Raw genomic sequence first — 23,261 nt, 5'->3', positions numbered from 1 at the left:
CTTCTCCTGTGCACTGCCCAAATACTTCTCCTGTGCACTGCCCAGATACTTCTCCTGTGCACTGCCCAGATACTTCTCCTCTGCACTGCCCAGATACTTCTCCTGTGCACTGCCCAGATACTCCTCCTGTGCACTGCACAGATACTTCCCATGTACACTGCCCAAATACTTCTCCTGTACACTGCCCAGATACTTCTCCTGTGCACTGCACAGATACTTCTCCTGTGCACTGCACAGATACTTCCCAAGTGCACTGCACAGATACTTCTCCTGTGCACTGCACAGATACTTCTCCTGTGCACTGCACAGATACTTCTCCTGTGCACTGCACAGATACTTCCCATGTACACTGCACTGATGCTTCTCCTGTGCACTGCACAGATACTTCTCCTGTGCACTGCACAGATACTTTCCATGTGCACTGTACCGCTGATTCCAACTTGGAAAATCAGGTTCATGTTCTGTTCTCATATATAAAATATAATGCACTGATCTTGGGTTATAGGAAAATTACTATTGATTTAATTATCTGTGCTATATTTGTAAAGGTATCATATTATCAAGCTTGTCAGTAGTTTTAGATTTAAAAATGACAAATTTTACCAATCAGTACAGATGAGCTGCATAATGATAGGAATGAAACCTTCATGGCACTTCCATGTAAAGTAAGTGTCTTTAACTAGTCTATCCTCACCGTCTTAGAGTATAACACCCCGAGCTTTGTGTGAAATACAGGAGGCAAAAACTCCTTACAAGTTTTCTTTTCTTTTTTTTTCAGTTTTTAATTTGATGTGTGTGTTTTGCCGGTGTGTATGTTTGTATGTTTGACATGTATGTAGTGCCAACAGAGACCAGAAAAGGATGATATATTCCTTGGAACTGGAGTTACAAACCGTTGTGAATTGCCATATAGGTTCCAGGAAAGAGCAGCCAGTGCTCATAACTGCTGAAAGCTCGCTGCAGCCCCTCCTCCTCATTTTTAAGGGCACCACTGAGTATCTGTCAAGCTGGTAATTAAATTAGAGAGTTAGGTCGTGAACATGACATGAATTTCAGGAAGTAGTTCATTACAAGGTGCAGTGTGTGCGGTTTGCAGCGTATCATTCAGCAGAGTGCTGGTGACTGTGAGCTGCACAGCCACTCTGCTTAGCACGAGGCAAGTCGCTACCCTTTACATGACACAGTGCTCTCCTGTTTGCCTAGCAGGTGTGTTCTGGTTGTATAGAAATGAAAATGTTTGAAAAATTCCACTTGCCTTAGATTCTTTTACATTTTGCATAATGTGTTTATTACTATAGCTTCCTTTTTTGAGAAGAGTAACTAAGATAAGGATGTGTGTGTGGCCTGAACTACACTGGGCCAGCACCCCTGAGGACTGTAGAATAGCAGATCTTATGTGCTCACTCAGCTCCTGGGCCAGTGATCGGGCAGCTACAGTTAACTTCATAACCGCACGCCTCAGTATTTTTATAACAAATGTTATAGGTTGACTCAAAGAGAGAGTGTGTGGCTCTTTATCCGCTTATGCTTTTCTCTAGCTTTGCAAGCGTAGCCTCTGTAAAAACAGATAAAAGAAAAAGCAAGCTCAGACCTGGCTCCTTCCACAGGGACTCACTCAGTGTTCCTCAAGGAAACAACAATGCCGACAACAAGAGAAAGACCCGCAGATGTGTGAGAAGTATAACGCAAGGGGGAAGAACGGAAAATGGAAATGAAGGCGGGAGATGGACTGAAGTCAGAGAAGCAAAAGAGATTCAGAAAATAAACTTGGAAAATGCAAATAGCAAAGTGTGTGGGAGTGAAGTGCCATTTTATCAATGCCAGGGCTCGTTCTTGCTCCTCTCCCCAGAGCATTCCACAGACTCTGTTCTTGGTAGGAAGGTGGCATATTGGATTAGAATTTTGGACTGATCACCAAGGCTCTGGTACGAAATGATTTCATTCTGGGAAAGATTGGAAAGCAGCAGGTGCATTTGGGTGGATGACCAGGATAGGCATGAAATGCTGGGGATGCTGGGAAGCTAGTGTGTGTTATAGGGTCTGGGCAGTGGTTGTCCGTCCAGGCCCAGTGCACAGTGCTGAGTCCCTTGTTTGCTGTGATTGCCCCCCCCCCCTTCGTCTACATTCTCTGATGAAGGTCAACCAATAACAAAATAGAGTCCTTATAGCAAGGTATTATCACAAAAGTCACTTGAACTTATGAATTGTTTATTTCTAGAGTTTCCTATGTAAAGTTTTCAAGTGTGGTTACTCACAAATAGCTGGAGCTAGGGAGAGCTAAGCTGTGGATGAGCACTGTGCCCTGTGAGGAGAGACTGCAGGGGCTCCGTCTCCTCTCGTCCACACCATCCACCACCCCAACTTCAGAGAGGCTGTGGCTGTTTCAGCTTGTGGGGTATGGCTCATCAGGCCCCCCACTGAGCATGTCCTTAGCCTTCTCCTGTCAAGGCAGAGCTCCTTAAGGTGACCCTCAGGTCTTCATCTCAGTTCTCCCTCCCACCCTACCATTCCCTGCCATGGGTCTCATCCTGTAGCTTGAGCTTGCCTGTAGTCGTCTCCCAGACACCATAGGTGCCTGTGCATTGGGAAGGTCCATAAAGATGGGTGGGGAGTGGGAGAAGATGGATTCCTGTACCTAACAGGCAGGGCTCATAAACAATGCACACGATTGCTTTCATTTCTCAAGTGTAGTTAAACAGCTGTTTATTTCTTGTGGTACACGTTGCCTAGATTGCTTATCCGAAGCAAATTGTTTCTTCAATTATCTGGCACAGTGATGCTTACAAACTGTTGGTGTTCGTCTCAGTAACAAAAAGCTTCATTCTTTAACCTCTGATGGAGTCTATGAGCAGCTACAAACTGCTTTTTCCTTAAGACTTTGTTTAAGCACGAGGAATGAGACTCTTCTGTACTTATGTAATATCAGCATCTTTCTTGCTTGGTGGGTGGGAAACCCTGACATGAGGATTCCACATTTCTGACAGTTCAATATTGTAAATGTTCAGGAAATTTCACATTTTCCTACCTTTGTAATAGACAGTATCTTATACAGTTTATAACCTTCCTTGTGACTAGGGGTCAGCGTTATGCCGGTAAACCACTGAAATTCAGAGAGCGAACACTCTTTAGGCAGTTGTCAAATTAGTAGCCATAGCCCCTGCTGTAATAAATGTCGAGCTTCCAGTGGTTCTGACTGGAGGCTTTCCGAGTGTCATCTGATAGTGATCCTGAGAGCACCTGCTGCTTGGAAATGATCATCTCATGTGGCTCTTGCGGACTCGGCCTTCGGGTGACAGAATCCTGGAGCTGGATGAAAGCAGCCCTAAATTGTACAGATCTGTGGACTTCCCTAAAGAAATCACTAAGGTCTTCGAATCTTTCTCATGAAAGTGAAACAACCAGTAAAGAACTGCAAAGACTTTCGGGGCAGGGACATGGAACTGTTTCTCATGGTTCGTGTTTCAATCAAAGGCAGAGTCAACCTTGATTAAAGTATGCACCACCACAGAGGCTTTACCTGTTGGGTTCTTTCCTTCCTTCCTTCCTTCCTTCCTTCCTTCCTTCCTTCCTTCCTTTCTACCTGTTGGGCTTCTAATTTGCGTGATTCGCTCTTCAAAATTAAAGCGTGAGAGAAACAGAAGATAGCGTTATTTCTTAGCACCTGGCATCAGTCGTAGTGATCTTCTGTTACTGCTTTGCCAGGCTTGCTGTGGCAGAGCCGAAGAACCTGTCTCGGGGCGCACAGTTGTGTAACTTTCTCTTTGGTTCTTATGGAAAGGACGAGATGGTTAGAGCCAGCACTAGGTATTGCCCACTCTCACCTTGGCAATACCTTTAAAAGGCAGGTGGATACTGTTGTAACTGTGGCAAAGTATTGTTAGGATCCAACATTTAGAGATGTGGTGAGTGACAGGAATTCCCCCACCAGGGACAAAAGAGGATGCAGCCGCTACCACAGGCATAGCTACTGATCCTGTCATTATTTCTCTCCTCTTCTCTGGGCTGATCTGTTGCTCTGCTTTTGACTAGCCCATTGTTATCCTGTGTTTGAATTCTTTGTACTTGATTACATTTCATGCAGTTTGTGTAAGTTGGCATTCTGTTATGTTGGCAGAATGTCGGATAATAAGCATGTAGGAAAGGTTTCTTTTAGCTCATCCTTGTGGGAGATTCCGTCCATGGTTGATTGACTTGAATGGTCTGGGGCCTTGGAAAGGCCCCTTCTTGGTGGTAGTGTGAAGCCAAGGTGGCCACTCTCTTAGTGGCAGCTGAGAGGCTGAGTGTCCACAGTCTCCTTTCAAGGACATGTCTCCAAAGACCTAAGACTTGTGTGCCCGAAGCTTTTACCACTACCCAGTGCCAAGCTGGGAACAACCTTAAACGATGCGCTTTTGGAAGACTTGTAGATTCGGTCTTTAGCATAGTTTAGGCCTCTTGGCACGTTCACCCCTGAGTCACTTTTTAGCCGGTGGTTTTGCCTATGTGAGTTTTCTCTTTGAAGCTTTGCTTTTGCCTAAAGAACAGTGTTGAATTTCTCTGTTAATGTGTGTCTGCTGTGTTGAATTTCTTAGTGTGTTGCCTGTTGTTTTGAATTTCTCTATTAATATATCTGCTGTGTTGACTTTATTAGTGCCTGTCATGTAGTATTCTTTGTTAATATGTGTCCGTTGTACTGAATTTCTCTGCTAGTGCTTGCTGTGTTGACCTTTTCTATCAGTGTATGTATCTCCTGGGTTGAGTTTCTCTGTTGATATGTCCCTGTTGTGACAATTTCTTGAAGGTGTCATTTTTTAGGCAGTATCTACTTCACCTTCAGTCTGGAGAAGTCCAGCTGGGGCGGGAAGGTAGAAATCTGGCATGAAAGTTCATTTCCCCTAGGGCATTTGGTAATATTACATGCCAACTGTTGGTCCTTCAAAGTAATCCGGGTTTTCAAAATTCTTACCAATACACTTTTCCCACTAAGAATGGTGTCTTTGACTTTTACACTTTCCCACTGTGGAGCACAGGTGGCATTCTCTCTGTTTATCTTGCTTGTGTTTCATAGAGTGCTTTTATTTTATTTTTTATTTATCATTTTACATACCAATCACAGCTCCCTCTCCCTTCCCTCCTTCTGTTTTCCCCTCACCTTCCCCCTACTCATCTCCCCACCCTCTCCTCAGAAAGGGTAATTCCCATAGGGAGTAAACAGAGTCTGGCACATCAAGTTGAGGCAGGACCAAGCCCCTCCCCCGTATCTAGGCTGAGCAAGGTATCCCTCCATAGTGAATGGGCTCCAAAAAGCCAGTTCATACACCATACACTGGAAACAAATCCTGGTCTCATTTCCAGTGGCCCCACAGACTGCCCCAGTCACACAACTGTCACCCAGATTCAGAGGGCCTAGTTTGTTCTGATGCAGGTTTCCCAGCTGTCAGTCCAGAGTCAGTGAGATCCCATTAGCTCAGATCAGCTATCTCTGTGGGTTTCACCATCATGGTCTTGACCCTTTTGCTAATATAATCCTCTTTCCCTCTCTTCGACTGGACTCTGGGAGCTTGGCCCAGTGCTAGCTGTGGATCTCTGCATCTGCTTCCATTAGTTGCTGGATGAAGTTTCTATGGTGACAATTAAGGTAGTCATCAATATGGTTACAGGGGAAGGCTACCATCTCCACTATTGCTTGGAGTCTTAGCTGAGGTCATCCTTATGGATTCCTGGGAATTTCCCTAGCATGAGGTTTCTCCCTAACCCCAAAATGGCTCCCTCTATCAAGGTATCTCTTTTCTTGCTCTGCCTCTCTGTTTCTCTCCCAACTCAGCCTTCCTGTTCTCTTATGTTCTCCCCACCACCCAGCACTCCCAATTTACTCAGGAGAGCTTTTCTATTTCCTTTTCCCTGGGGGATGCATGTCTATTTTTCTCTTAGGGCCCTCCTTGCTGCCTTGCTTCTCAGGGGTTGTGAATTGTAGCCTGGCTATTCTTTCTTTTACGTCTAATATCCACTTATGAGTGAGTACATACCGTGTTTGTCTTTCTGGGTCTGGGTTATCTCACTTAGGATTTTTTTCCAGTTTCATTCATTTGCCTGCAAATTTCAAGATACCATTGCTTTTTCTGCTAAGTAATACTTCAGTGTGTAAGTGTACCACATTTTCTTTATCCATTCTTTGGTTGAAGGTCATCTAGGTTGTTTCCATGTTCTAGCTATTATGAATAGTGATGCTATGAATATAGTTGCATTATTCAAAATACCAAATAATCCAATTAAAATATGAGGTACAGATCTAAACAGAGAATTCTCAACAGAAGAATCTCAGATGGCTGAAATACACTTAAAAGAATTGTTCAACATCCTTAATCATCAGAGAAATGCAAATCAGAATGACTGAGATACCATCTTACACCTGTCAGAATAGCTAAGATCAAAAACACTGACGATGGCTTAGGCTGAAGAGAATATGGAATAAGGAGAGTACTCCTCCATTGCTCGTGAGAGTGCAAATTGTTCAGCTACTTCAGAAATCAATATGGTGTTTTCTTAGAATATTGGGAATCAATCTACCTCAAGACTCAGCAATACCATTCTTGGGCAGATACCCAAAGGATACACATTCATATCACAGGAATATTTGCTCAGCTATATTAATAGCAGCACAGAGTGCTTTTAAAACTGTAACCCCTGGGCTGGAGAGATGGCTCAGTGGTTAAGAGCACTGGCTGTTCTTCCAGAGGCCCTGAGTTCAATTCCCAGCAACAACATGATGGCTCATGACCATCTGTAATGAGGTCTGGTGCCCTCTTCTGGTGTGCTGGCAGAGCACTGAGAATACTGTATACATAATAAATAAATAAATCTTTAAAAAAAACCTGTAACTCCCTTTTTTCTATCTTATTTCCACAAAGAATGCCCACTCTTTTGTAAACAGAGTTCGTTCCTGGCCACTCAGACCCAAATAATCACACAGAAACTATATTAATTGCAACACTGCTTGGCCTATTATCTCAGGATTCTTATTAACTAACTTTTACATCTTAAATCAACCCATTTCTATTAATCTTCAGCAGCTACATGGCTTCTCTTACTCTGCCTACTTTCTCTCTATATCTCTGTTCTGATTTCCTGTCTGGCTTTACTCTACTAAGTCATTGGCTGAAACAGTTTTATTTATTAGCCGATAAAAGCAACACATATACAAAAGGACATCCCACATCACTGTTTACCATCAAAGACCCCCAGAGGCCTTCCATAACTGACTAGGGTCTGACATCCTTTGTCCTCTGACGTGTCCTTCAGCATATTATCTTTTCCAGTTCTAATCTGAACTTCAATCTGTCAAGAAGGTTCTAAGCCCTGCTGTATTATTGCTTGCTTTTCCTGTCTACAGTGTCTCTGTTGTACCCTGTGGTCCTCTAGACCTTTAGTATTCTTCAACAGTATAAGCACACATAAAGTCTTTACTTGTTCTGGCTTATTGGCTCTCTCACTACATTTATGGTAATGGTCTTTTCTCAGGTGACTGGACATTTTATTAGAAAACTATGGAAGCGTTTTGAAGGCTAAATTGAAATCTTTCTTCAGAGAAGATCAATTTTCCTCTTGCAGGCTTCTAGGAAAATAACAGTCTAAGATAATCCTGGTAGTTTCAGGGCTCTGACTCGAGGAGCCTTGAGAGGTGAACTGCAGCATACAGAGCACGGATTTTTTCCAAGTCATTGTCACTCCTAAACCAAGGACCCTAAAGCTCCAGAGAGGATACCATTCAGGACTTAGCATGCACACCGTTCATAGTGTGCCCCACAGTCTGCCTTTCTACTGTTGCTTAGACAGCCAGAACCACACAGCCTTAAGCTCCCTTTTGATTATGCCCACCTGTCCTGGGGAAAAGGACACTAATGTTCCGAGTTGTTGGGGGGACTTTAATTCCTCATGGATCTTGACTTAGTAACTTCTTTATCTTTCTAGTGCTCTATTACCTCCAAGCTGAACATGCTGGTGTTTTGCTTAGCTAACCATTTCTCAGAGATGGTCTTCATTATTTCATTTTCCTTTACCAGAAATCTCACATAGAAATTGTTTACACATTACTCTATCAACCTTTCATCTACTACAGGTACATTTCTCAGTTTTTTACTATATATTTATTTGCATAAATTTACATGCCTAGAGATTGTAGTTTTAATGTATTTAAATCACTTTTCTTTTGCTTGCTTTTTAAAAACTTAATATGTTTCCAGCATAAGATAAGCCAAGACTTCACCTGTGTTTTTCCAGCCATCTCTCTGGTTTTATTTTTTATATTGAATCTTTGAGTTTATTTATTGCACGATATTTGCTTATAGCCTACGTTTATTTTCTCATCTCATATATGAGATCAGACTCTTATATTGAAAATGTGCCATCCTTTCTCTAAGGTTGTGAACTCTGGCTTTATAACATATTAAACTTTTATAAGTTTCCATCTCACTACTGATCTGATCTTGTGGGGGCGTGCTGTGTCATGGCCATGATTTGTCTTTACAGGCCTTGGAAGAACCCTCATGTCTAATGGAGGTTACTTTTCAGAATGCCATTTTTTTTAATTTAGGTTTATTTTTCTGAATAAACACTATGACTTGTCATATTAGAAACTGAAGGATTTTTTTTCCTTGAAATTTTGTAAATTATGGAAATTTGAAAAGAATTGAGTTGGCACCTTCACAAGACTGATTTTTGCCAGAAGCATGAAGTACCCCCCACACACACGTTTTTGAGACTGGTACCTCTGAACTTGCACATACCCTTACTCCTCACCCCATCTTCCATGCTCCAGGTGCATCATACCACAAGACTGTGTATTTCCTGCATGTTTTTAATAGTTGGCATTAAATTTACTTTTATGAGTTTTCAGATTTTTGCTACAAATAAAGCATTTTCCATTTTATTTTTGACCAGTTTTGGTGCAAGTGAAATGATTGGTTTTTGTAAGTTTGGTAAGGAGGTACCACTCAAGGCCTTTGGTCAGTTCTTTGGGATGTGGAAGACTGTCCCCACAAAATGTTGCTTGTCCTTATCACTTCTGGCTTATTGTATAAGCTGGTTGCTCTCAAGAAATGGTTAAGAACATCAGTGATCCTGCCAGAGTCCCTCTTGTCCCAGTCATGCAGTGAGAGTCACTGGGCTTTGGTTCTGAGCAATGGTGAATGGCATTGTGGTGGTACATGGCATTTTGGTGGCACATGGCATTGTGGTGGTGTGTGGCACTGTGGCAGTGCATAGCTTTGTTATGGTGCGTGGCATTGTGGTGGTGTGTGGCATTTTTAGTGATGCCTGGTGTTGTGTTGATATGTAGGATTGTGGCAATGCATGGCTTTGTGGCTATATATGGCATTGTGGTGGTATGTGGCACTGTGGTGTGCAGCATTGTGATGGTGTGTGACATTTTTGGTGGCACCTGGTTTTGTGTTGATGTGTGAGATTGAGGCAATGCATGGTTTTGTGGCTGTATATGGCATTGTGGTGATGTGTGGCTTAGTGGCGGTGTATGGCTTTGGTGTAAAGCAAATATTCATCATGGTTTCCTCATTTGCAAGTTTTGTTCTGACTTTTCTTGTTTCCCTGGTGACTTCCTTTTACTCTTTAGCTAGCTAGTTAGAATTGCTTTGCTTAATTTCCCAGCTATCTCCTGCTATTTTTTTCAGGTTGAACTTTGCTGTGGTCAGGAGACATGCTGTGCCCAGTTAACTTTAGCAGTGTAGTTTGATCTTGGCAGAGATAGTCTGCTTCGATTGCTCTAGACAGTTAATTTTTATTTTCATTCACTAAGATGATGATTATTATTAATGTGTGTAGTACAGGGCATTGAACCTAGTACCCCGCTTCATGTGAGGCATTCAGTCTACCACTGGGCTACACCCCTGAACAGGCTGAGCAGTGTAAAGTACTCACTGCCTGTCATTCTGTTGTCGTAGAGTGGGCTTTACCTAGGTGTCAGAGGGCTGTGTTCTTTCTCAAGATGATAAAAGATAATCTGTTTTCTCTCTCATTTGGCCTGTTGGCAGGATTCAATATTGTTGCTGTATGCCTTAGTTTTTCCCAGACTGACTTATTGTCTTACAACTAATGGCCACTCTTGTTTCTTCAGACTTCAGGGTTCAATGTTTCTTCTCTCCTTTTATTTGTTTATTCATTCTTTTGTGTTCAGTTATTTCTGCTTTATTTTCAGGAGAGCAAATTGAATCCAGCAGTTTGCATAAGCTAAGCACACACTGTTTGAGTCAGCTGTGTTTGCTAAACAAAACACCCAAGACATAGTTTAAAGAATGGAAATTTTGTTTTGGTTCACAGTTTCTGGGTGGTCCACCTTCATTTCTTTGGGCAGGAAGTAAAGCAGAGAATCTTGGAGAGACTATTTGTCTCATGACAACCTGACACTGAAGAGCAGAACCCCACTTTCTGAATCCCTGCTCTGCAGTAATACATCTGATTATGAACCCATTAATTGATCAATCCTCTGATGGAGTTTGAGCCCCCATAATCCAGCTTATTCTCCAAGGTTCCAACTCTGAGAACAGTTGTTCTGGGCCCAGGCCTTCGACACAAGAGTCTGAGAACTCCAGGTCTTGTTCTTTCACTCCGAGGAGTAAATAACCGGTCCCTCTGTGGCTTTGTAGGGAGCAGGGCCAGGCCAGGTCTCTTGGTCCAGTCTCTTTCCTGGCTGCTGTTTAACCAGAGATTCTGCTGTGAAATTTGAAAGATTCCCATTTCCAGTTCAGGATAATTTCCTCATTCCAGAGTTTATAATCTCATCAGGCTGCACAGCCTCTCCAGCGCTGAAGGAAACATGCTTGGATGTTCCAGGGATTGGGGTGTCCTCATTTTGCTGACCATTATTTGCTTTCCACATGGCCATGTGGAAAATACAGCATTGTGATAACATCTTTAGCATGGTGGACTTCAAAGCAGTGGCAGCTTTGCCAATCTTTTGAGAATTCCTTTCCCTGTTCACTTCCAGAGCTCATTTATGTGCATAGGTTCAGATTAAAGGCTTAACATTTCGGTATAGGTCTGCTGGCAAGGAAGTCCGTTTTCATTTTTCTGATTCTTTGTTTTGCCTTTGTTTGTATGTGAGGGTTATAGGTGCACATGTTCATGTGTGTATTGCATGTGAGTATTGAGGGCAGAAACTGGCATTGGTTTTCTTCCTCTAGCACTTTTGTTGTTTTTCTGAGATGGAGCTCATGATTCTGCAAGACTAGCTGGCCAGCCCAGAAATCCTCCTGTCTCCACTTTCCACTTTCCACAGACATGGACCACCACAGCCAGCCTTTTCTTCTTCTTTTTCCTTCCCTTGCTTTGCCTTCCCTTCCCTTTCTTTTTGCTTCCCCTTTCCCTCTTCCTCCCTCTCTCCCTTCTTCCATTCCTCTCTTCCTTCTCCCCCTTCCCTCCCTCCCTCCCTCCCTCCCTCCCTCCCTCCCTCCCTTCCTTCCCCTTGTATGTTAAGTCTCAGACTCAGGTTTTCATGTTTGACTACCAAACACCGTGCTGACTGAGCTGTAGCATCCCTATTGCATGTTTTAACCTTCATCGTTGAAAGCTAAATTGTTTCTCAATACAAAATTTTGGGTTGATAGTTTGATTTTCTTTAAGCAGTGTAAAAACAGTAGACAGAGGTTGGGAAGATGGGTGAGATTTAAGAAGCCACCATCACGTTAATATTTCTTGAACACATTCTTGGCGGTGAACCTCCACAGCTTCCTGTTTCGTTCTGCCCAGATTCCCACCTTTCCTGCTTTGTAGTCAGGGCTGAGCATGACCTGCTGGTCCACGGTGTCCTCCACTCACAGTGTGTGTGCAGCAGGGCTTCCTTGCTGTTTTTCTATATGTGTCTTACACACTTCTCTAAACACATTATGTTTGTGAACCTCCGTTGACTTGAAAGTGTCTCCCTCTGGCCCGCTTCAGGCCAGGAGCAAGTCACAGATGTGCCACCTCTGAAACTATGCCTGCCATCTCTTTGTCTCCAGCAGCCACTCAATTGTCCTCGTTGCTCCGTAGCATCCTGATTCTATCTCTTCACCATACATTTGACATTCTAGTTCTCCTCTTGGGTCCGCATTCTCCTCTCTGCTGAGGGTACATTTCTATCTACAAGCACAGTCAGCCCTCTTCCCCTGAGAAGTTTCTTCTCCCCTGCCCTGCCAGTAACATCTAGGGTTTCCCTTCAGAACTGTGTTCCCTGGAAGCAGTCTGCTTCCACTGGCCCAGTGCTCTTCCCTCTTCCACATATGTTCCCCATGGATGAGATGGGTTTGACCTCCAGAGCCCACGTGCCGTATTTTCAGACATGAGGGCATCCTTCCCATTCCCATGACCAGCAAGCCTGGTGCCCTTGCCTTGATACCATCCTGTGTGTTTGGCCAGAACAGCTGTGCTGTGAGAATTGCCTATGCTCTGGTCCCCAGGCACTTCCCTATCATAGGGCTCGTTGTATCTTTTGAATTCCAACCTTGTTTCTTGTGATTCCCAGCTCATCCTAAATGTAGCAATTACCCAGGCTCTGGTGTCGGACCTCTTCTTCTCTCCACACCACCTTCTCTGTGGCCGGCCATTTGTTTACTTTTACAAAAACAGCTCTCACTATGTATTCCCAGATCTCTGCCTCTAGCCCAGACCTCTCTCTCTTCAGGCTAAGAAAAGAATGTGCATGTGTACTTTATGTATCTTAATTTTCAGATTGCTGTATAATCTTTGGGATTATTTTAAATGGGCCAGTAATGTTATGTTAACTGGCTCTGCCATAATCAGCCTAACCATTTTCCTGCTGAAAATGACTTGCCCTGAATTTCCAGCTCTGGTTTACAGTTCGTACACACATACTGAATTGAGGTTCTGTGGCCTGCCAAGTGAAACGATCCCGCCCATCCCATGTCCCCATATATAAAGACCTTGGCAAACTGGTCATAGGCTCTGCCTTCTGCCTCTGTGAAAAGTGTACTGTCGCTGTCACTCTGACACAGCCTGAAGGACCCTCTGCACATCAGCACCACTCTCTCCCCGCCAGGTACCTGTGACAGAATCCTAGCAAAAGCAAGAAGGAAATGCAGTTTGACTGTGTCCTTTAGTGACAGCGCCTCCATATTTTTATTCAAAGAAAAGCTATGAGAACATGAAAGACAGACCAAAAATAGCTTTCAAGGAAACAATATGACAGAAACAGAAGTAACCTTAAGTTAATGACATCATAAATGTTAAAAAAAAGAGCTCGAACTTAAGAGACTAAAATGAGATGAAATGGGAAATTAAAAACTAAGAGAATAAAATAACAACCTCACTCCAAAGCTAATAAATGAAATCAAAATTGTTTAGAGCTTAATGTCTTAAAAATGGAATTGTTGGCATAAAGGAAAAGCACTCTGGAATTACAGAGGAAGCCAAACAGAACAAACCAAAGAAAGAGGAGAGTTGATATGAAAGCAGTATAAATCATCGTGAGGGTACTCACAATACATGGCTGACATTAGGTAAGAGAACCTTACCCACAGAAAACAGTATTAGAAAGTATATTGGGAGCTATACTAGAAGAAAAGTTTTCTTGAGTAAACTAAGCTGCCAGAAGCTAGTAGAGAATGTACTACTTTGAAGGGAAGAAGTCGTTACTAGATGCTAGGATAGATGCAAGTGGAGCCAGCGTTGGGGGCGCACACCTATAATCCCAGTACTCAAGAGGCTGAGGCAAGAGGTTCACTGAGCTACAGAGACCATATATTAAAAACAAAATGGGCCAGCCTGATGGTTCAGCATTTAAAGGTATTTGTTTCCAAGCCTGATGAATTTTATCTCTGATACATAGCAGAAAGGAAGAACCAATTCCTTTGAACTCTACATGCTTCATGGCACGTAGATATTCACATACATATATACATACATACATACCATAAGTTTATAAAGAGGGTTTGGAGAGATGACTCAGTGGGTGAAGGGCTTGTCTCAAGCATGAGGACCTGACTTCAGTCCCCAGCCACCACAGAAAAGCTGGATGTGGTGGCACATGCCTGTGATACCAGTGCTGGGGTGGAGACAGGAGGATCCTAGAGCTTTGCCAGCTAGACAGTGTAGCTCAAATGACAAGGTCTGGGTTCAGTGAGAAACCCTGCCTTAGAAATGGGTGGAGAGATGTAAAAGAATGCCCAATCAATGCAAGCTCTGGTCTCCACATTGTACCTATGGGTGCACCCACACATATAGGCATACAATACAGGTGTGTCCACGTGCAAAGGTGTATAACACAAGTACACACACACACACACCAAGACATTGTACAACATAGGTGCACACACACAGACATATGACACAGGTGCATCCACACACGCACACATACGTAGGCATACAGCAAAGGTGAACTCACTCATAAGCATACAACACAGATGTGCACACGCTTATAGGCATACAGCACAGGTGCACAACCACATAAGCATATGACACAGATGCACACACACAGTAGCCATATACTAAAGTTAAAGATACAAAGGAAGAGTTGAAAATAAGCAACTTTACAAACTGGGTAGAAATTTGACAATTGATAGAAATATGACAATTTCAGATTATATCTGAAATAGGAACATGTAGCTTAAAAATATTTTTCCTATCTTTAACTATAGGAGTTTTTTTTAGAAATAACAAGTAAATATAGATATTTAAGAAATCTGTTGTTTTCTCATTCTTTTGAAACAGTCTCAGTGTGTGACCCAAGATGGCTGCAAGCATACACTTCACTCGCCTCATCCTCCTGAGTGCTAAGGTTGTAGGCTGCATGCACTTTATAACCATCTTTCATTTTCTGTACAAAACCAAAATTTTATTACTTTTATTTAAAACAGCATGATTTTGACTTTCACCTACAGGTTGATTTCTTTGCAATGGCAGGCATCATTTAATTAAAACAGCAGCAACAACAACAACAACAGAACAGCCTGACATGGTGATATAAATAAATAAATAATCCCAGTCTATGGCAGCCTGGGCTACATGGCAAGATCTGATTTAAAAATATGAACACTTGAAAACAGCTTATTTCAAAAAGTATGTGAAACAATAAAATTACTATACATACCCTGTTGTATGTGGCCACCTGTTTGTTTCCCGACCTCTCATACTCCTGAAATAACCACAGAAACTATTAATTAAATCACTGCTTGGTCTATTAGCTCTTACTTCTTATTGGCTAAATCCTACATCTGAATTTAACGCATTTCCATTATTTTATATTTTACCACGAGGATCGTGGCCTACTGGCAAGGTTCCACCATGCCTATCTCCAGCAGCAGCTCCATGGCTTCTCTATGACTCCGCCTTCTTCCTCTTAGCATTCAGTTTAGCTTTCCTCGCCTACTTCTATTCTGCCCTGCTATACGTCTAAAGCAGTTTCTTTATTAACCATTGGTATTCACAGCACACAGAGGGGAATCCCACATCAGTACCCAGGCAGGACTATATGTGTCTTGGTGTAGGAAGGGTTTCAGGTCCATGGGCCATCCCCCCTGAGTGACTTCTCATCCTTGCCAGTTGAGTTATTTTCAGAGCCTAATGGCTTTCACTTTGGTGACAGCTCATCTCCTGGCTTCTGGGAAATGGGAGGGGAAACTACTCCCCTTTAGGGTGATCATCATTTCTCAGTTTGTCACCCTTGTCTGGTAGCTCAAAGAGTGCCACAAGCAAGTTATGGGAAGCCTTGTTATGTGTATCTTGAGGGGAAGCCAGTGAGGAAAATGTCACTTCATAAAAGAGTGCCGAGAAGGATGCAAAAGACGTGCTGGGCACCGCTCTACAGAAAACAGCTGGTTCTTCTGTGCTGCTTCAGTGCAGCACTTGAGTGATGCTCCTGCCATCCCGTCATGCCCCAGGGAGTAAAGGTGTCTACAGCGGAGTCACTATCTTCTCTTCATCAGTGTATGTATGAGAGCACATGCACACATGTCACAGCAGGAAAAGAACATTGTATGTAAACTTGCATCGTCGTCAAAGGCAAAGTGGGTATTACAGGGTAATATGAATTTCAAATATGTGCATTGTGACGGTGATGTGAAAGTAATCAATTAAAACCTTGGCTTTTATGAAATAATGTTATATAGAGAAATAATTTCTGTCTATATGCCCAAGGATCCAACAAATGGTAACTAATCACTTCCTAAATACGTAATAGTTTAGAGAAGTTGTAGGTAGTTTTTGACTTGAACTGATTTGCTTCCAAAGCACTTTAAAATAAGGTCAGTATCTTCTTTACTGTTATGTGAGCAATGGGGAAAGGGTCTAGCTCCATGACGTGGGTTTCTCCAGAATGGAGCAGAGTATTCCAGAACCACTCAGCATGACCTCTGTATTAGTGTTTCTATAGGTTTTTGATTGGAAACCTTCTTAAAATGTCCACACCATGGACATGGCTCTGTTAAAGGAGGCTTTTGCTCTCTTGATCGTAACTATAGTTGTTAAACAATCATGACATGTATATAATTTTACCAACCGGTTTTCTTTTTTTCCCTTTCTTTCTTTCTTTCTTTCTTTCTTTCTTTCTTTGTCTTAACAGAAATCCTAGAGGCTGGCATTAAAGGAGGCTCTGAGTCTCTTAAAGGTGTGAAGCGAAAAAAGATTGTTGCTGAGAATCACTTGAAGAAAATACCAAAATCCCCCCTGAGGAATCCTCTTCAGACCAAACACAAGCAGAACACAGAAGAGTCAGCGGCGTTCAGTGTCGTCCAGGATACATCAGATGCACATAAGAAACACAGCTGTGCCCCTGCCAAAACTGGGAAGCAATGTACCAAGCAAAATGGAGAAATACCTGGGATGACTGCCGAAGCCTCAAAATCTGAAGACTCGGTCTCCCCAAAGAAGGCCTCATTTCCCCACTACCGCTCGGAGCTGCGGAGATGGAGGTCCGAGGGCTCAGACCCAGCCAGGATCAGTGGCCCTGATGGACAGCAGGACTCCAGCTCCTCACCTAGTAAAACCAGGACTGACAATAGTGAATGTAGCTCTCCTTCCTGTAGCACCACGCCCCTTTCCTATACAAGTACCGCGTTCGATGTCTTACTGAAAGCAATGGAGCCAGAATTGAGCACCTTGTCACAAAAGGCCTCATCTTGTGCAATTAAGACAGAAAAACTGAGACCAAATAAAACTGTATGGCCCCCTTGTAAATTAAAGAACAGTTCCCCGGATGTCTCTAATCCTGCTTCCCAGGAATTGGTTGTCGAATCGCAGTGTTCTCCGTGTACCTCATACCCCGTACCTGAGGCGTCTGCTCAGAAAAATGAGCAAGCTGCAGCTCAGCCTGTCTCTCACCTGAATACCCCACACGACAACCTTGTTCCCAAACCTAGCCAACAGAATCAGCAGCTTCCGGAGCATCTGTTCTTAACAGGATCATTGACAAATCTGCACACCCATGAGAACACTAAACTTGAACCGATTTATAACATAGCAATGCCGTCAACTGTAGGTCTCATGCCTCCCTCCAGTAGAACTCAGGTTACTCCTCCACACCAGCAAATGGATTCTGCATCACCTGCGTCAGTAAGCCCCGCCAGCTCCACACAGTCGCCCCCAGGGACCATTTACAGTTCAACCCATGTCGCTTCTGTTGTCAGTCAAAGTGTGGAACAAATGTGCAATCTTCTTCTGCGAGATCAGAAGCCCAAAAAGCAAGGCAAATATATCTGTGAGTATTGCAATAGAGCGTGTGCGAAGCCCAGCGTGCTCTTAAAGCATATCCGCTCCCACACTGGAGAGCGGCCCTACCCCTGTGTGACTTGTGGGTTTTCATTTAAGACTAAAAGTAACCTGTATAAGCACAAAAAATCCCATGCGCACACTATCAAACTGGGTCTCGTCTTACAGCCTGAGGCTGGCGGTTTGTTCTTATCCCAAGAGTGCCCCAAAGCACTTAGTGTCCATTCAGACGTGGAAGACAGTGGGGAGAGTGAGGAGGAAGGGCCTGGAGATGGGAGGCAGAATGATCCAGGGGTTATGGACCTACAGTCTGTGCAAATAATGAAGAAGACATCCAATCCCGAAGTTTTACCCAAGTCTGTTTCAAGCAATTCAGATAATGTGGTCAGTGGCTTCTCTTCACAGGACAGACCTTCTGAGTCACAAGCCCTGACAGAGTTACCAAAAGTTGTGGTCCACCCAGTAAGTATTTCCACACTAAGAAGTGACAGTCCACAGGGGACCAGTCCCAAGCCGGAACTTCCTAGCACACAGAAGCAGAAGGATCTTCATGTTGCAAACATACTGTTGCATCCAGCCGGGATATCATCCCTAGAGACAGATGAGAAGTCCCATCAGAAAGGGGATGTGACGCAGTCAGAAGGGAGGCAGGAGGCGCACAGCGGAGCAGCGCATGCGCAACTCCAAAGGCAGCAGGCCACAGACGACCCCCAGGAGCAGCAAGGAAAACTGCTGCTGAGTCCACGGAGCTTAGGAAGTACTGATTCTGGCTACTTTTCACGTTCTGAAAGTGCTGATCAGGCTGTGAGTCCCCCGACTCCTTTTGCCAGAACTTTTCCCACCGTGGATCCTGACCCCGCTAAGAGCAGTGGGCCCCCGGGGCCTCGAATTGGTGCTCCAGCACCAGCTGCTGTGGCCCCTGGAGAGAAGTCATCAGTTATAGCAGGACAGATGCGTCCACCCTTAGCCACGAAAACTCTGGAGGAAAGGATTTCAAAGCTGATATCTGACAATGAAGCCCTGGTTGATGACAAGCAACTGGATAGTGTGAAGCCCCGGAGAACCTCGCTTTCCAGACGGGGAAGTATTGACTCCCCCAAATCATACATATTTAAAGATTCCTTCCAGTTTGACCTAAAACCAATGGGACGGAGAACAAGTTCCAGCTCTGATATACCAAAGTCCCCATTCACCCCCACCGAGAAGTCAAAGCAAGTGTTCCTCCTGTCCGTTCCTTCCTTGGACTGCCTGCCTATTACGAGAAGTAACTCCATGCCAACCACAGGATATTCAGCAGTCCCTGCAAATATAATCCCGCCCCCTCCCCCTCTAAGAGGAAGCCAGTCATTTGATGATAAAATCGGTACCTTGTATGATGATGTCTTTGTGTCAGGACCTAACCCGTCCATTCCCCCAAGCGGACATCACCGGCCTCTGGTCAGACAGGCTGCCGTGGAGGACTCGACAGTCAGTGAGAACCACACGCTGGGCTCTGGGCAGTCTGTGGATGAGAGCTGTCAGGGATGCCCAGCCACCAGTGAGCCCGGGCCAGTGCAGAGCAAAGTGCTCCCAGCCCCTCACCTAGAAAAGAAGAAGTCCCACCAAGGACGAGGGACCATGTTTGAGTGTGAAACCTGTCGAAACAGGTACCGGAAACTGGAGAATTTCGAGAACCATAAGAAATTTTACTGTTCAGAGTTACATGGGCCCAAAACAAAGGTATCTGTGAGAGAGCCTGAGCACAGCCCGGCCTCTGGTGGGACCCAGCCCCCGGTTCTCCACTACAGAGTTGCTGGTACCACCGGTGTGTGGGAGCAGACACCCCAGCTAAGGAAAAGGCGGAAAATGAAAAGCGTAGGTGATGATGAGGACCTGCAGCCTCGCGAAAGCGGGACATCTCCAGAAAACACTGAAGCCCTTCCGCTGCAGCCCGCCCTGGGCTCTGCTCCCAATCCATCCAAACATGCCACTGCCACAGCAGGTGACCAGGTGCCCAGAGGCGTCCAGCTGCAGAGCTCTCCTGTTCAGCTTGTGTCCAGGGTCTCTGAGCAGGCCCTACACCTAAAGCAATGTCCTGTGGTTGAACCTCAACTAACTTCTGCCGCTCTGGACAAGATGGAAGTGAAGAGACAAGGGGGTGGCATCTCTGTCATCCAACACACCAACTCCCTGAGCAGGCCTAGTTCATTTGACAAGCTGGAGCCCTTGGAAGGAGGCACCACCTTTACTTTACAGGAGCTGGGCCGAACCAGCATGCCTGGGACTCTGAAAGTGATAGGACTCTCCCCAGAGGAAGGTCACCCACCTCAGATGGCACCATCACAGGCCCTTAGAGGAGAGCCACGGGAAAGTTCTAGAAAGATGCCAAGTGAGCGGTATGTATTAGGTCAGCCCTTGAGACTGGTCCGACAGCACAACATCCAGGTCCCAGAAATTCTGGTCACTGAGGAGCCCGACCGGGACCTGGAAGCCCAGGGCCATGACGAAGAAAAGTCAGAGAAGTTCAGTTGGCCTCAGCGCAGCGAAACCTTATCAAAGCTGCCGACAGAGAAACTGCCACCCAAAAAGAAAAGACTCCGGCTGGCTGAGATAGAGCATTCTTCAACCGAGTCAAGCTTCGATTCCACTCTCTCCCGGAGTCTCAGCAGAGAAAGCAGCTTATCCCACGCATCCAGCTTCTCAGCCTCCTTAGACATAGAAGACATTTCTAAAGCAGAGGTATCCCCCAAAATTGATTTTCCCAACAAAGCTGAGTTTCTTCTGATTCCACTGGGTGCGAACACACTGAGTGTCCCTGGAAGCCACAGGGAAATGAGGCGCGCTGCATCCGAACAGATCGGCTGCATGCCCACAGTGATGGAGGTCTCTGAGTTCCGGAGTAAGTCCTTTGACTGTGGGAGCATCACTCCTTCCCAGGCGACGCCAGCAACACTTGCTGAGTCCCAGCCTTCCAGCTCCTCTTCTGGTGTTGGGGGCACCGGACACGTGCCCCTTTTGGAAAGAAGGCGAGGTCCACTGATCCGGCAGATATCTTTAAACATAGCTTCCGACTGTCATCTATCTTCTGTTAGTGCATCATCTTTCCAAAATATTGTTCTTCCTAGCGTGAATGCAATGGCATTTCAGGGTCCAAGGCTTCCCGATGCATCTTCCGCTGAGTTTCCCGCACGAACTGTGCACTCCCAGGTCCTGACCAAGGATCTTCAGCCAGAAATGTCAAGTTCAAGCTCTACGGACACCTTCCCTCCTCAACAGCTCTTTGGTGTCCATTTATTGAATAGAACTCCTACTCCCCTCAGTCATCAGAACACACCACTGTCTCTGCCAGCGTCCGCACAGGGCGGCAAACCAGGTACACACCCCAATGTGTGTGCGTCTTCTCCTGGCGAGGGGAGCTTTGCTCCTAAGTACCAGCTTCGGTGTCCAGCATTCACTTCCGGCCAGGGCTGCTCTTCTAGTCCTCTGCATTCTGTACCTAATCCGGTTCTTCCAGATCAAAGCAGAGCAGATCCGTGTGTGGCTTCAGTAGCTCTAGCAGCCAAACTAGTCGATCCTGTGTCTAACTCCTGCCCTCTGCCGTCACTGGAGCTTAGGCCACCAAACGATCAGGGGCAGAAGGGACTGCCATCCTTTGTGCTGCCCGTGCCCCCACAGAGTAAAGTTCCTGTGTACTGTTTTGCCACTGTCACATCCCTGCCACAAATCTTAGTGACCCAGGATCTGTCCAACATGCCAATTTGTCAAACTAATCAGAGTATAGTGCCAGTCAGTGAAGAGCAAAATTCCATGCCAGAATCACAGAACACTCTCCAAAATGCATTGCCAACACCAGAGAAGGATCTTACCTGCAAAAGTGTTCTTCCAGAGACAGGCCAAAATGCTTCAGTTTCAGAATCCTTGACCACAGTTCAGAAGATGTCTGTGGGTAGACTCTCCCCGCAACAAGAAGTCTCAGCCTCAAGTAAAAGGATGCTTTCCCCAGCAAACAGTTTAGACATTGCCATGGAGAAGCACCAGAAGCGGGCTAAAGATGAGAACGGAGCTGTTTGCAACACAAACATTAGACCCTCGGAGCTGCCGAGTTCAAGGGCTGGCGAGGGCAATAAACAGAAGAAGCCAGTGCTGGTCAGGCAGCTTTGTACCACAGAGCCCCTTGAAGGAGTGACCCCAGAGCAGGACACGTGCCCTGCACCAGAAAGGAGCTGCCAGAGTGCTGACTTGACACAAGCTTTACCAATTGATCATTTGTCATCGGGCCCCTCCAAGTTTGTGGTCACAAACCATGTCAGTGAATTGCCGGAGCTTAAAAATACCAAGTCGTGTACATCGGTGACTCCTACAGTGCAAGATTCACCTGTCCCTTCAGAAAGTGCCTGTGTTTTGCCCTTGAAATCTATCAACAACAACCAGGAAGAGGAGCCACCAGGTTCTAAACAGCAAGAGAACAAAGCAAACACTCCAGGGCCCTGTCAGCTTTCAGTCCCTACTGTTTCACCATTAAGCAGTTCAGACACTCAGCTGTCATTCCCCAGCCTCAAGACTGCGACTAGCTTTACATGGTGTTATCTGTTAAGACAGAAGTCATTGCCATTGCCTCAGAGTGACCAGAAAACTTCAGCCTATACTGGATGGACAGTGAGCTCCAGTAACCCAAATCCACTTGGTTTGCCTACAAAAGTTGCCCTTTCTCTTCTTAATTCTAAACAGAAGACTGCAAAGTCACTGTATTGCCAAGCAATAACCACCCATTCACAATCAGATTTAGTGGTCTATTCAAGCAAGTGGAAAAACAACTCAAGCAAGGTACTTGAGATATCATTTATCTTTGAATGTGGTTTGTGCAAATTAGTTTCAATAAGTCTTGATGCCTTTAAGTGTCTTACTTACAATAAGTATTTTAATTCTGAATGACAAGTTGTACTGTGTGATTATTAAAGGGGAGGCGACATTCTCCCCAGGAGTCACAATGGGAAGAATCACCTACAGTTTTGGCAGTGATTCTGTCTGTAAATATTTTGCAAGCAATGACTCCCCCGGGCACTGATTATTGGGTTGTTTTTGGTTTTCCCTTCAGCTGACTCTACTCAGCGGGAGTTAGAATTTTGATTTTTCTCTTCATTGGTGAGTTGTTAGCTGAGAGAAGATTATGGCCATAATCTCTCAAGGCTAATTTGGAAACACCAACCTGTAGGTTACCAGGAGTGGCTATATTCTCCTGTGAACTATACAAAGATCCAGTAACTTGTCCTATTCCTCCTATTGACTGATCTGCTCTCACCACGCCCACTTCAGTATTCTGAGTGGACCCCTGAGAGCCATTCATAACTGCCAAAAGATGCATGAAAGAACTCATGCCCTTATGAGTTGATTTGATCAAAAATTATGGAATAATTTAAGGTCATGACATTATAATTTGGAGTAATATGTGGAATTCTCATTAGAATTGTTGCCTTTTTAAAATGGGGAAATCATTTAAGCAATTACATAAATAAGAGTATTACCCTAGGCTCTGGTCATTCAGAATTATTGATGAACTCTTTGACTTCTTCAGATTCACAAGCACATAGTACCGA

The 23,261-nt window shown here is 44.6% G+C and overlaps 1 protein-coding gene across 4 annotated transcripts in view; it reads left to right on the top strand.

Moving 5' to 3' along the window:
- Hivep1 (HIVEP zinc finger 1) overlaps nucleotides 1–23,261 on the top strand; it is a 138,082-nt gene that overhangs the window by 88,184 nt on the left and 26,637 nt on the right. For all 4 annotated transcript variants that reach the window (XM_041632624.1, XM_041632621.1, XM_041632622.1 and 1 more), the window contains one exon: nucleotides 16,544–22,491. In XM_041632624.1, coding sequence (XP_041488558.1) covers nucleotides 16,544–22,491 — 5,948 coding nt within the window. The remainder of the gene's footprint in view (nucleotides 1–16,543; nucleotides 22,492–23,261) is intronic.

Source organism: Microtus oregoni, unplaced genomic scaffold (assembly GCF_018167655.1).
Source record: "Microtus oregoni isolate MIOR12 unplaced genomic scaffold, Mior012 000042F_ref0000377, whole genome shotgun sequence".
In the NCBI taxonomy this organism is placed as follows: Eukaryota; Metazoa; Chordata; class Mammalia; order Rodentia; family Cricetidae; genus Microtus; species Microtus oregoni.
Note: the sequence above shows the minus strand (reverse complement) of the source record. Positions and strands in the feature narration are given on the sequence as shown.